At 36.0% G+C, this 12,525-nt stretch overlaps 2 protein-coding genes across 2 annotated transcripts; both read right to left on the minus strand.

Annotated features, from left to right (window-relative positions):
• Positions 1 to 1,397: 1,397 nt before the first annotated feature.
• Positions 1,398 to 4,193, minus strand: LOC7467362 (transcription factor MYB46). The gene is made up of 2 exons (XM_024608290.2): positions 3,704 to 4,193; positions 1,398 to 2,389 (listed from the first exon to the last, which is right to left on the minus strand). The coding sequence occupies exons 1-2, from the start codon at positions 3,982 to 3,984 to the stop codon at positions 1,672 to 1,674; spliced, it is 999 nt and encodes a 332-aa protein (XP_024464058.1). The 5' UTR covers positions 3,985 to 4,193; the 3' UTR covers positions 1,398 to 1,671.
• A 4,855-nt stretch (positions 4,194 to 9,048) lies between these two features.
• LOC7482322 (nucleolar GTP-binding protein 1) lies at positions 9,049 to 12,151 on the minus strand. Its single transcript, XM_006379012.3, has 3 exons — positions 12,010 to 12,151; positions 9,749 to 11,800; positions 9,049 to 9,377 (listed from the first exon to the last, which is right to left on the minus strand). Exon 2 carries the CDS (start codon positions 11,780 to 11,782, stop codon positions 9,758 to 9,760), a length of 2,025 nt encoding a protein of 674 aa, XP_006379074.3. The 5' UTR covers positions 11,783 to 11,800; positions 12,010 to 12,151; the 3' UTR covers positions 9,049 to 9,377; positions 9,749 to 9,757.
• Positions 12,152 to 12,525: the final 374 nt, after the last annotated feature.

The raw sequence follows: 12,525 nt of genomic DNA on the forward strand, positions 1-12,525 counted from the left end.
TTTATCACGTTAGCAACGAGCTCTTAACCAAAATTATTATGAGCTAACAGAGAGGTAGCCCATTCCCAACCCAATAAGTCAGCATTGCATGTCCTACCCACTTCCAGAATCAAACTCCTTTTGGTTAATTGATTGAGTCCAGCACTTTATCGATCCGCGGATTTGCATGTCCGCCGAACTTTAAATTAAAAGTTTTTTTATTTTTATGTTTCAGAAATATTTCTTATTTTCTCAAGTCGGATTTATTTCTTGATGAGAAACATGCCATATCACAAGAACACAACAGTTTAATCAATTTGCAAGTATATATACATATAAATGTATGTATTTATATATATACCAGAGCCACATGCACACGACAAACGCCATTAATCCATTGAAAAGTTGGGTGTCGGAGGCTAACTAGCTAGCTATAATCATGTTGGATCAGGGGGGAAAAAAACACCTGACCTCATTGACAAGAAAAAAATACACAACCATTTGCCCAGTGGGCTAAAAAGTCGTCATTTGCAGCCAACAGAGCCTTCCAATTCCCAGATCAAATGATAGCATTAAAATTCATGCACAGGTTAGTTCTGCAATGTTAAGAATATACGTATTAATTCTAAGAGATAAATGATGAGTGAGAAGAAGCAGTACTGATCTCTTTATATATGATCATGTCGGCATTCAACATGAAATGGAGCGACTGATCTCTTGATCTTAGTATACGTGTGTATATATAAATGTATAGGACTATATATATGTATATAAATTCTTCATCTAGCTGCTGCTGCTACCTTTGCTTTATATTCAAGTCTCTCGCGCGCGCGAGCTAGGTTTTGCGTCACCATAGCTTTTTTATTCTTTTGACTCCAGAAAAATATAAGAGCTGATGTTCGCATTGCTTTATCCTTGGGCATCATTAATTGGCTATGGGAAAGGTAGAGTTATAATTACTCTTGGAAGCAAACCCTATATGGGGTGACTCACCAGTAAAATAGTCATATGTAGAATGAAAGCAAGCTGACTTGATATGCTAATGTGATTATTATGGCTCTAAGTGGACATCTCATCTAATTGATTAAACTTCATTAGAAGAAACCATCATCTTCTCCACACAAAAAAAACATTTGGAGGCACAGAATATATATAAAAAAATCTCCATGTATTTGTCAATTTATGGCACCAACCTACTTAATATCCCACTAGCTAACAACAACTTCCACTCCTGGACTTTTTAGTTGTGTACATCTCACGATTTAGTTAAGTTAAACTAGGTCTAGCTAGGTTCATGCACGTACGCACGCACCAACTAATCTCTCTTGGTCCCTGTCCACAAAGTTAACATACTTTTATATATATATATATAAGTAATATGATCTGTTCTCAAGTACAATGTTTCGGTGCTCGAGAGGTAATTAATGGCGATCGAAATTGCAATAATATCATAAGGTACATAAATTTACGTACAAGAAATGTTTGGTCACTAATTAATGTATAACTCTCCTGACCTTTATTCCATGCTTCCTGTACCTCATCGGAACTATACATGAAATTGCTAAGTTTCTTGACGAAAAAGGATAGATCAATACAAGGGTTGAGTGATAACAGTATTTGAAGGGTGAATATGTGGCAAGGCCGATCTAAACTTGAAAAATTATGTGTATTGGGAAACCATTTATTCAACGATCATTGGAAATCAAGGAATGGAAAGGCCGAAACATCTTTCATCAACTCTTCCAAGTCCCACTCCCCCACTTTTAACTCTTCTGATCCGTGCCATAAGTTCCCCATCTGATCAGCAGCTATGCTATCTGTCTTGTTATTACTAGTGATGTTGCAGTTTTTGTGGTAAAGACTATTCACAGGACTACTATATGAGTACTTGTCAGTGTTGTTATCCTGTATATTCTGGGTTTTTGCATTTTCCTCCATGCAGCTTACACTCTCTAAAGGAGGAATCTCAACATTAATACCTTCAAAGATCCCTTCCCCATAAAAACCATGATCACCACTGTTAAGGACTCCAACTTGAGCCATGCATGGTGGTGCGGTAATGGATTCGTACCCACTTGCACCGCCATACATGTTTAGGCCATGATCATAATCAAGCATAGGTAGTAATGGATCCATCATGGTATTTAGAATCATTGCTTTCATGGAGGTTGCTAACGATGACGAAGATGACATTGAAGGATCCATGTTCATGGAGAAAATGCCTTGTTCTTGCATGGTCGACATCAACCCTCCCATGACATCTTTGCTAGGCTCCGAGGAGGAATCACTTGTGTTTGGTGATGCGTTGGATGACTGCAGATTCTTTAATCTCTTCTTTATTGTTGAATTCCAAAAATTCTTGATTTCATTGTCCGTTCTTCCTGGCAAGCGAGCCGCAATTTGAGACCACCTTTGAAAGGGAAAGAAATTACATAATCAATAATTTAGTTTCAAACAAAGTTCAAAGGAGTCTTAATATTCTATTCTTAGACTCGTGCATGATCTGCATGGATCGAAGATTTATACTACTTCAAGAATGCCGATGTCATTTTCTCTACTTACTTACAGTTAGCTACACCTGCCCTTGTAATTCCAAGGACTAAAATATTGCTGTACATTTTTAATGTTTATACGAATTAATTAATGCATGGATGGCTTGGATGCTTGAATCCTAAGACAAGAATATTGATATATAGGTGCCGTGTCTTCAACTCTAAAGACAAATAAAGACCAATAACTTGGATGCTTGAATACTAAAACAAGAACAGTACTGTTATATGTATAGGTGGGGTGCCTTCAACTCCAAAGACAAACAAAGACCGTCAGATAAGTGTCTTTATCAGCTTGTATACATGTCTTCCATGGATAACAAGGCATTTGGCTAGCTGGCTGGGCTCTCCTCGTGTTATGATCTAATCAGCAGAGATGACTAATCCGAGTCTGTACTGTCAGACTTTCAAAATATGACAGCTAATTGTCCACCATAACTTGTGAAATGAGAGAGCAAAAAAAAAAAAACTCTGGTTATTGTACATGAATTTTCTCGATTGATTTGATTGCGTTTGTTAACTTTGCCTTTCGAAATAATAGAGGCAAGAGCGTGGAACTTGACTTAGTGGGGAGAAATAACCAAGATATATATTTCTCCATAATTAATTTGCAGCAGTTCTCTACTATATTCTTATCTATTAAGTATTAATTAAAGGTTGCAAAGACAAGGTATATATCTAAAAGTATTCAAACCGTTAAAAAATATTTTGACTCGATATCTCGAAAATAATTTTATACTCTCTGAAAGAACTTGCCTTTGTTCTCCTAGACAAAAGAATATAATCTTGCTCATCAGCCTCCTTGCATCGTATATATTATTGATGGTATACAATATATATTTTTCTTTTCTTAGGTGTGTCATATGGCATTAGTAACAGTTGTTTATCAAATTATTTTTTTCATCTCTGTTCATGTATATATTAGCAACAGCTTGAAAAAACTCCAATATCCCCTCATCAGTACTGTAGAAAGTAGTGAGCTTGAAAACTCTCCTGAAAAACTGCTTTGTACACCCACCCACTAAAATCAAGTTAATGTATTATTTGAACCCTTGTTGCTGAATTCAAAAAAGCAGTATACTAATAATTAACAATAGTTAACTGATGAGAAGTTAAGGGCAAAAGGTCGATATTCAGCAAGTGAATAGAGTTAGCAAGGGATAGTAAGAACATACCTATTGCCGAGAAGGGAATGCAAATGGATGATCATCTCTTCTTCTTGGGGTGAAAATGCACCTCTCTTGAGATCAGGCCTCAAGTAATTAATCCAACGAAGCCGGCAACTCTTGCCGCATCGCTGCAAACCAGCATTCCTTGCCACATCACTCCAGCAACCTTGTCCATTGTTTAGCATGTAGTTCATGAGCTTGTCATCTTCCTCTGGTGACCACAAGCCCTTTCTGAACTTGTTAATATTATTAACGTTGTTCTTCCCAGAGGCCTCTGGCTTCCTCATTCTGAGAGCCTTTGGATCCTGTCACTAGAAAGGTGATCTATATCTCTTCCCAACTGGTTTGATGTCGATTAGTTAAGACTTTATAGAGTGGCAGATTATAAGAAAGAGAAAGAGGAGGCTTGGTAGAGTGGGCTTGATGATCATGATTTTGATGATGGTTGTGGGGTATTGCTTAGAATATAGGAAAGAAAGAGAGAGAGGGGAGTTGGTTGATGAGTCTGAGCAGTAAAACGGTTTGGAGAGGGACGGCTAGAAAATGAGAGAGATGGGTGGTCGTCTTGTCTTTGACTCCATGATCTTGTCCTTTTCCATTTCATTTTTCTTCACTCTAAGGTAATCATCATACATTTTGCCATAGAGAGGCCGCTGAAGCTAGCTCGTCAGAACACCCACGGAAGGGCAAAAAAAAAAAAAAAAAAAAGGAGTTTGTTTCATAACTAAGCCAAGATATTTGCTTCCACTTCACATAATCTTCCAACCTCTCTCTCCATGTCCAGCATCCACACGTGTAATTGAAGATAGTGAATTAGATAATAGAGAATATATAATTCTCCAAAAACACATGGAAAATGTTCAATGGACCACATAATTGGTGATTAATAATTTGGCAATGGATGCACAAGTTGAGGCCTCAATTCATAATAATAAAAGCATCCAAGAGTAGAAAAGACTCCATCCTTCCAAATACAAATCTTTCATTATTTTCATGTGAGAAATTAAGTTGAGGAAAGAAGAGAGATGGCGTTTTCAATCACCCTCTTTTAATATCTTGTTATTTAACAGTTTTTTTTTAATGTCATTTCTAGAATTGCATATGAAACCCGCAGAGCATTTTTTCCATCTGGGAAACACTGTGAAAGTGGTTAGCTACCTACCCCTGACCTGTGATTTAGGACTTTTCTTTCTGCTGTGTAGCTTATTCCTGTGTCTTGTAGCTAGAGAAAATCAAACCAGTTTCCTTAACTATCCAGTTTTCCAAAATTCATATTTTTATCAGCAACTAACAATTTAGTAAATCACGTTAAAAGAGAAGGGGAAATTAAGTAGTTCTCCATTAGAGATCAACCATGCATCCACACCAAGGCTGTACGAGTACTGATCAGCTACAGCTCTTGAGATGTTGCCTGAATTAATTCCATGTGTGGAGTTCTCTAATCCCTTTAATTCCTTGTGATATAAGCAAGCGAGGTTCTTTTCCTTGAACTAATTTTAGTTTTCCATTGACATATTCAATCACAGTACTTGCAAGAGATGAATTAATTAATGATGTGAAATAAAGATGAAAGAAATGGTGAAACAAACAATTGACTTTTTTCCTGACCTTTTTCTAATTAGACCAAACAAAATCACTTCGCTTCTGTACGTTTTATCGCCAACCAACAAAGAGAAGTACGTCTGCTTTCATCTAAGAATTTAAGCCAAGCAGACATGACATTTAAACCTATACTAGGCTGGGAATTCAGAGTTATCTTAGAAATACCGAGGGCAGTCGACAGCAAATTAAATGGGGTAGGTTTCTCTACTTACATTCCGGGCTTAAGAAAATCATCTTCTAGAATGCGAGGAAATTATACATGCTTGAATCACCTCTCATCTGCCAAACTCACCCCATATACAGTCCAGAATTGATATTCTAGAACGCAGCTGTGATCATATCAATATTACAGCAAATCATTTCTCTTTTTCTATAGAAATACCTGTGCATGGTAGTTCAAGTTATAATGGGAAAAAATCCAACACTTTTCAACACTGGAACTGGCAAGGCATAAAGGCCAGATATATAGATGTTAAGCATTATTGGTGGACACCACAAGAGATTGTCCAAACCCAGACGTTAACCAACAAATAGAACACGTACAAGTAGACCCCAAAGGCTCAAACGAGCAAGGATTGGAGTTGAGAAAACTGAATAATGTGATGACAGGTGTGCCATACATACATGATCCTGTACTTTGTTCATCCTCAATCCTGTGCCTGATTTTTCTTTTTCATTGTTTTACCAATCACTCCCAGATTCCAAAAAGGTTAAAGGAAGGTCATAAAGTTGAAAAGTCAGTCCAGAAAAGGTTAAAAAAGAAGTACCTGTGAGGGCCAAACATCAATTAAGTGGGGAAGATGATAGGGATTCTACAATCACATTAAGTACTTGTTGAACTTTCATGTGTGGAAACTTATGATTTGTGGGGGTGTAGGTTGAAGATCCATAATATATGGTGACCTCACCATTTTGATCCATGAAGTTAAAGCACATCATATTGTATTGACTTCAAATAATCTCATGATTACAGTATTTCTGTTGAAGAGAGATTATACCTTTTACAGAATGGCCTGTCTCCATACTGAACCAAAAATACAAGTAGCTAGGTGGTCATATATAAAATCCAGCCATTAGGGCAACAAAAAAAATCTTTTTAAAGTTTATTTTTGTTGCAGTATATATCACTGTGATATCTAAAGTAAAGCCAGATCATAAATAATGAAGGAAGAAAAGTTCCAGGGAAATATTGGACGGCACTCCATTGTCCCAACTTCTTCTATGCTTTCTCTTTACTGTTCTCCAAAGCTTTGTCTCTATACCTGTTATGGTTTCTCGTAATGATCGAGCGAATATGCCTTTGAGTTAATGAGACTGGCCCAATGAGGATGGTCTTAATTCCAGGTCACAAAAGCAAATTAAGATGGAGAATTAATCGAGGAAGATTCCCAGCAGGACTAGGATATATATTTGATCATTTGAGTTAAAAACAACAAAAAAGAAATCCATGGAAAAAGCAGAGATCATATATATTGGTAGGGTAGTATGCTAAATGAATGAGAAATATGCTTCTTCTTCTCCTCCTCCTTTTAGACCACTTTCAGTTTGAATAGGAAGGACAGAACATGATCCCAATATATTGATCTTTCACAGCATCAACAATAGACAGCCAAGAGAATATTTAAAGGAAATAAGGCTTTACAACTTCTTTATAGCTAATCAATTTATTGTCCGCAGTAGAGCTTAACAAGAATGGTTCAATTTATTGTAAAGATAAAGTTTTTATAATAAAAGTACTTTAAAATAATTATAAGATTTATTTTGCCTTCCTAAATGTATTGACCTCTACACAATATATTCTTCTATTTGTAAAATTAAATAATTTTTCTTATAAACTAAGGTATAAAATATAATTATAACTAATATGCAAGTATTTGTCTAATAACATGTCCACTAAAATAACTCGTATGATTATTTATATGAAGAAATCACTTATGTATATGAAAAAACTCTTATAAAAATTATATAAGTAATCTTTAGATTTGAAATTACTAAATTAATTATCTTATAGATAAAAAATGTTATATTTTGATTTTGATTATATATTGCCTTAATCAAGAATAAATATTGAATATAACATAGAGTATACGAAGATGTTGGAGTGATATTCATCTAGAAAAATTATTCTACCTAATCTTAAATAATATTGATTATGAAATTCTTGAACAAGATGAAATAAAATCTGAAAAGAGTTTTAAATTTTATTTAAAGAATCAATAACTATAGTGTTGAGAACAAACATAAATTGACAGAGTAAATACACTCTATACTCCAATGTTTAAATCGAAACGTTCTTGATGAAAAGATAATAATTACTTTGAAATGATTATTAAACTATTAATAAGTCAAATCACGTACGACTTTCGTAATATTTAAAGAATCAAGACATATTGTTAAACGGTGCATTCAATTTTTAAATATAAATCAATTTATTCTTCAATTGATAATAAATTAAATTGTTTAATTTATTTAATTCTATTTTATTTAGAATTATGAATTATATTTGGATCAACATCTTAAAACCCTAATGAATCACAATCACAAGAATAAAAATCATTAATAATAAAAGATTAACTAAAAACTAGAAATACTATTAGTTTATATATATATATAAGGGTCAGTATCACCATTATATATATATAAAAAAAAGGTGCATAAGAGAACAAAATAACCACAATAATTGTAGCAATATAAAGTTATATGCACATTAAAGTATATCTTAGCCAAACACCAAGTCATTGTCAAATAATATCAATGACAGAATGTTGGTCGAAAACAATACTTTATTAATTTTTGTATATTTTTTGGATTAGAAAGGAGGATCAGTTGGTGACTTTGCAATTAGTTTACAAACAAATGTAGAAGCTGAAAACTAAGGTGCATATAACTAATTAAAAATAAGAAGATGCTAGCAAAAGCATGTTTATGCTGCTGAAGTGAAGAGCAGCAACGTGCTCTCTCCTTAGGTTTCAAAACTTAATTAATAGTGTGGACTGCCTTCATAAATATTGATAATCCCAGCTTGGTGTTTGCCTGCAACTCCAGTTCTGGCACTGATGCTAGCTGATCATATATCAGCTTTCCTAGGAAAGGTAAATGATGTTTCACCAGGTTCTAATTGAATATAACCCTACATAGGAAAAATTGCCTGAAATTTTATTGTTCGAAGGAAAACTAAGCTAACTCTAATTAACTAGAGGTGCCTGGGGCATCAGCTGAAGGTCCTCGTGGAAATCAAGCTTAGACAAAAAGAAAGAAACACAAATAGAAAAGGTCTAAGATCATAACAAGAACTTACATTTTGACAGGAAAGCCAAGCGCAGGAGCATTTTTCGGTGAGTAACAGACAGCTCAACAAGTCATCTGGCCCAGTAGTGCCTTCAATTTCTTAGGAATCTGGGGCACAAGATTGACCAAACTTTGCTGGGAGCATCAATTTGAATATATCTTTGATCCAGATTCAAGAGAACATCCTAAATTAGAGATGCGCTGTCTTCTCTATACATCTTGTCTCAACTCCAGGGAGTTTAATTTGGGGCAATAAACTTTAAGAATCCCACAAGGAATGACATAACCAAGCAACTCGGGTAAATTGGCAAAACAAACCTGCAACCGCTGTGGTATGTGGAGGCACTTTTATCGATTTCACGATGAAGAAAACAAAGGAAGAAATGGTAAAAAATGGCCAAACTCGAAATGGTAAACTCCAATCCTAATCAAGTAAAAGCCCACATGAAATGAAAAGGCACTTGCGACAAAATTAAATATATAAAGAGGAACATATCTCCATGTGAACAGTGGGCAAGAGCAAAAGGTAAGCAGTGAAATTGAAGAAGCTGGCAAAATTCACAGAGAGAGGAGCAGAACCTAGCAGCAACGGAGCTCACCCGAACAAATCTCAAATATCCTCTGTATACAAATTATAGAAAAGCAATCGAAGAAAATACATTATCCAGTGAGGTTCAGAACCTAGCAGCAAACGTATAATTAAATCTCTCTCAAAATTGCCTTGAACAGCAAGCACTGAAGCACGCCACATGGTTCAGTATACTCAGTAGCAAAAATCAACCAACAATCCCTGCAAGAACAAAAGGCACATCACCAGCATTAATTATTTTAGATGTGCTCTTTTTACCAGGATCATTAGGACAACATATTATGAATATGCAATTGGAAAACACAATGAAAAGTGGGATGATAACAATACTTTGACCGAGACTGGAAAAGATTCATAACAATACTTTGACTGATACTGGAAAAGATTCAATTGTTTGTTGGGGGGACTGATTCCCTCTCATAAAACTTCTGTTCTGTCTTGCAATTTACATCATACTAAGAGGTCTAATCTAGAAGTTCCATTCACATAAAAAAGACCCCAACAACAAAGTACTATAAATTAAAGAAAAACACAATCAGGGAAACTGTCCAAAGCAACACTTGCAATATTACCTTGAGTATTTAACGCCTTTCAGTTTTTCCAATAGAACGTTTCCCAGAAAACAAATGCTTTGGTTTGAGTGTAGGAATAACTCTATCTGCCTCTCCACGTCTAGCATCCTTGTTCCTCTTTTTAGCAGAGTTCTTGAAAAGCTTAAGGGCCTTGTTTTTTTGAACCGAGTCCTTGAAGCCCTCTCCTGGAACAACCTCACCTGGAGGCCGTGACCTCGACCTAGAGCGAGATGTAGATCTCAGACGCAGCTTCTTATTTGGCTGGTCCACATCCATAGCATCACCACCATCATGTTCCCTGTCAGTTGACCTCTCTCTTTTGCGGCCCTTCCTCGAGAGTGACCTCTCACGAAGACGAGTAATTGCTTTCGAAGGATCCACTCCCATAGCTGACAGCTGCCTCCCCATCCTTTTTGTCGTAAACTTCCTGTCCTTGTCAAATTTTCTAGGTACAGTGGGCCGGCTCTCTGCAGTGCTTTTCTTCATTCTATGCTCTTGAATGAGCAAGCTTTTCTTTTTCCTGATCTCAGACAATGCTTCTTTCTCTTCCGGGGTTAATTCCTCACCATCCAGCTCAAAATCTTCATCTCCCTCCTCTGCCTGTCGGATACCTTCTTCACTTTCCAACTCTTCAAGCCTTTGCAAAATATCAGGATCAATGAAGTCATACACATTGTGACCATCAAGAATTTCTGGGAGTACATCTTCTTTCCATTCATCATTGGCTAAGATGTAATTCTTCTTCAAACTGGCAGAGTATACACCAGCACCACCATTCTCATCCTCCAAATCCTTTTCTGTTTTTCTTTTCTCCTTCTCCGCTGCCTCCTTCGCTTTAGCTTCCAAAACTGCTTGAGGTATACAAGGTGGCCTTTCCCTTTGATCACGTGGCTTTGGCATTGCAACATGGAACCGATTCAAGCAGTCATTTATTTTTTTGGATTTCATCTTCAATTCCACTCGCTGATTCAACAATCTCTCGCAAGCAGCATTCTTCACAGCAATCACCCCATCCTCAGTCAAGGTACTCATGGTCAGAAGAACATCAGCGTCATTGGTAGCTTCACCTCCTTGAGCAACTAGAGTCTTCATAGCTTCTGATTTCATCTCCATGACCAACTTCATGTCTTCCTCAGAAATCCCGTCAAGTGGTTGCAGGTCAGTCTTGTTGCAGACGATGGTCAACGGTTTGTTCATAAACAAAGACTTAATGCTATGAAATAAAGCAGCCTGTTGAGCAATGCTATAGCCACATGACCCAGAGACATCCAAGAAGAATAACACAGCAGCTCGAAGATGTGCCAGAGCTGTGATGCTGCACATCTCAATAATGTTACGATCCTCAAAAGGCCGATCCAAAATCCCCGGTGTATCTATCACTTGGTACCTCAGATACTTGTAATCTGTGTGACCTACAAAGAGTGACTTGGTAGTGAATGCATAAGGTTGAACATCCACATCTGCCCTGGTGATCTTGTTGATGAAAGAGCTCTTCCCAACGTTAGGATACCCACAAATCAAGACTGTCCGGGTATTTGGATCTATTGAAGGTAGCCTTGCCATATGCTGTCTGATTTGCTCCAAGTAAGCTAAACTCGGGCCAATCCTCTTAATAACAGTGCACATTCGGCCAAGCGCAGCAACCTTCAAAGACTTGCACCGATACAACGAATCACCATACTTCAACAACTTGACATAATCTTTAGCAATCTTGCTAATAAGATTCCTGGCAGTATTAATCTGACCAAGGGCAAGCTTGTAATGATCCTTATTGTATAGCACATGAAGGAGGTCGCCATAAAACGGGTGGATACCATCAAGACGAGGGAACTCATCAATGATTGTCGAAAGCTTCTCATGGAAATTCGACTGAGTATACTTCACCTTCCGCATGTAAAACTGCCGGAGCCGAGAAATAGCATAACCCTTATGGACAACAGTCGGTGTTTGCCTTTGGGTCCGAGAAAGGATGATATCAATAAAATCCTTCCCTTTAGGGACCACTGTAATCTTCTTAAAATTATACTGCACCATCTTTGTACTCTTTCTATTCTGTAAGACAGATGCACATATTCAAATATAAATGGGATTTGGTAGCAATTTTCTTGATGAAAAACATATAAAAAACCCCAAAAATTAATCCATGGAAAGAACTAAAAACAAGCAAAAAAAATTAAACGAATGAAAACAGTTGCAAAGTAAAAAGAATCTAACAAGAGCAGAAAATAAATGTTTCGAGAAGAGAAGAGAAGCTGACTCACCTTGCCGGGAGCAAGAGAGGAAGAAGAAGGGAGCGCCGCAAGCAGGAGGCCCTCTCTCTCTAGGGTTTAAGAGAGAAAGAAAGGAAGTGAGGAATAACAGAGAAGCGGCTTACGTAATATAGGGTTGTCTTTCAACTAAAATATCGGTAGTAATTTAGAAGACATGTCGTCTACCCTTCTCCCTGAGAGCATCTCCACCCAGAAAGCTAAATTGAAGAACTAAATTAACAAAATAGCTTTTTAAATAATATAAATATAACTTTTTTGATTATATACATTACAATAGTAAAATATTATTTAGAAAAACTATTTATATTTTAATATATTTCATGTTAAATTAATTTTAATATAATTATATAACTAATTTAGATATTTTATATATAATATAATTATGATGTTATTAATTATATAATTAATATGAGTAATTTATAAAAGTAATATAAAATTAATGAAATAATATGAAAGTTAAAAGATATAATTTAAAATTAAACTTAAAATTTATTTATATGAATATTT

Source organism: Populus trichocarpa, chromosome 9 (genome assembly GCF_000002775.5).
Source record: "Populus trichocarpa isolate Nisqually-1 chromosome 9, P.trichocarpa_v4.1, whole genome shotgun sequence".
Taxonomy (NCBI): Eukaryota; Viridiplantae; Streptophyta; class Magnoliopsida; order Malpighiales; family Salicaceae; genus Populus; species Populus trichocarpa.

Excerpts from the sequence above, each read along its gene's own strand:
- LOC7467362 (XM_024608290.2), bottom strand. The coding sequence starts at position 3,984 with ATGAGGAAGCCAGAGGCCTCTGGGAAGAACAACGTTAATAATATTAAC. Across the intron at positions 2,390-3,703 it reads CATTCCCTTCTCGGCAATAG|GTGGTCTCAAATTGCGGCTC; the intron begins GTATGTTCTTAC and ends TCCCTTTCAAAG.
- LOC7482322 (XM_006379012.3), bottom strand. The coding sequence starts at position 11,782 with ATGGTGCAGTATAATTTTAAGAAGATTACAGTGGTCCCTAAAGGGAAG.